Source organism: Cyprinodon variegatus, unplaced genomic scaffold, assembly GCF_000732505.1.
Source record: "Cyprinodon variegatus isolate N-32 unplaced genomic scaffold, C_variegatus-1.0 Scaffold116, whole genome shotgun sequence".
NCBI lineage: Eukaryota > Metazoa > Chordata > Actinopteri > Cyprinodontiformes > Cyprinodontidae > Cyprinodon > Cyprinodon variegatus.
This window is the reverse complement of record NW_015150569.1, coordinates 486,045-487,682: the sequence shown is the minus strand read 5'-3', so window position 1 is coordinate 487,682 and position 1,638 is coordinate 486,045. Positions and strand designations below refer to the sequence as shown.

The window sequence follows — 1,638 nt, the reverse complement described above, 5'->3', positions numbered from 1 at the left end:
TCAGCAGATGGCCGCTCACACTGAGCCTGGTTCGTAAGGAGCTTTCTTCCCGTTCAAAGGGAGATTTTCCTCTCCACTGTCGCTACTAGCATGCTTAGTGTGAGGGATTGCTGAAGAGTCAATGAGTCGATGCAATCAGCTGGTTTTCCTTAGATAGAAAACTTTGAATCAACCTGACTGGATGATCTGGTGAACTGGAAAGTGACCATCTGCTGACGGAGCTCCTCTCCGTCAGTCATCTAATGGAGGCCTGACTGATGAGAAAAGGAGCCATCTTGTCAGCTCATTGTTTGAATTTAACCAACTAAAGCTCAGCATCATCGTGTCTGGAGCGTCGCAGTGCTCAGTGTTTCTCATTATCATCCGCTTGCACCGGCTACCGTTCATTCATCCTGTCCGCTGAACTGCTGCTAGTTTTCCTCACATGCCTGGAAGATGTCTAGAGCTGCTACCACAGATGGTGTGGTAGCAGCTCTACCATGTGTGAAACACTGGAGCTGTTAACCTCCTGTACGTCTCTTCCAGTCCTTCACTGACGGTACCACCAACAAGCTGGTGGGCTGCTATGTGGACGACAGTCCAGAGGACGTGGTTCTGGTCCGAGTCTACGGGAACAAGACGGAGCTGATCGTGGACAGAGATAACGAGCTGAAAAGCTTTCAGGTAGGGATGAGGCGTTGCTTCCTCCGCTGCATCCATCTGGTTTTTCTCTCCAATCTTCCTCTGACCTTTGACCTTCCAGGTGCTCCACGCTAATGGCTGCGCTCCACGCCTCTACTGCACCTTTCAAAATGGAATCTGCTACGAGTTCATGCAGGGGGACGCTCTGGGGCCGCAGGATGTCAGGGACCCGACCCTGATCCGGTGAGGATCACAACATGGCCGCCATCTGCAACTCTTTTCTAGCTGATAAGTTGGAGATGAAACGCGTCAGACGTGGTTTATTTAAAATCTGCTCTCCTCTCAGGTTAATAGCCAGGGAAATGGCTCGGATCCACGCCATCCACGCTCACAACGGCTGCATCCCCAAACCCAACCTCTGGATCAAGATGCGGCACTACTTCTCCCTGGTGGCCACCGAGTTCACCGATCAAGCCTCCAACCTCAGGTACGGTTCAGCTATCAGCATGCAAATGTTTCCTGAAGCGTCGTCTGAGCAGCAGGTGGTGGAGAGGAGCCGTCTGCAGTTTTAGAGTTTATTTCCAAAAACCACTGATATTTACACAAAACGTTCTGATCATTCATGGTTTTTACTGGGTATTTATTGGCTTACTGGTTTGCTTTGGATGTTCCTTTGCTCTGAGCAGCTGAGGGCACAAGTGAACGGATCTACCTGAGGTCGATCAGTCAGTCTAGTTAGCGAAGTGATCGGTAAACCTCTCCGCTAAGAAACCAGGATGGCTTTGAAACGATCTAGGAAGCTCCAGAATGTTGCTGCTGGAAAAGTTTCCAAACCATCAACGATAGAAATGAGAGGTTTGAGAAAGGCTTTAGGGGCGTGTCCATCTCCTACTGACAGAATCAACGTCACGTCAGAGCAGAATAAACACACCCACACTGGGAATTCAATTCTATTCAGTTTGTTTCTATAGCTCCAATTCACATCATGTCATCTCAGGTCATTTTCCAGTTCACCAG

The 1,638-nt window shown here is 49.4% G+C and overlaps 1 protein-coding gene across 1 annotated transcript in view; it reads left to right on the top strand.

Annotated features, from left to right (window-relative positions):
* The window catches only part of etnk2 (ethanolamine kinase 2), a 17,236-nt gene that overhangs the window by 6,758 nt on the left and 8,840 nt on the right, over nt 1-1,638 (top strand). The window contains exons 2-4 of the mRNA XM_015375307.1: nt 526-663; nt 743-864; nt 968-1,108. Of these exons, the coding sequence (XP_015230793.1) occupies nt 526-663; nt 743-864; nt 968-1,108 (401 nt within the window). The remainder of the gene's footprint in view (nt 1-525; nt 664-742; nt 865-967; nt 1,109-1,638) is intronic.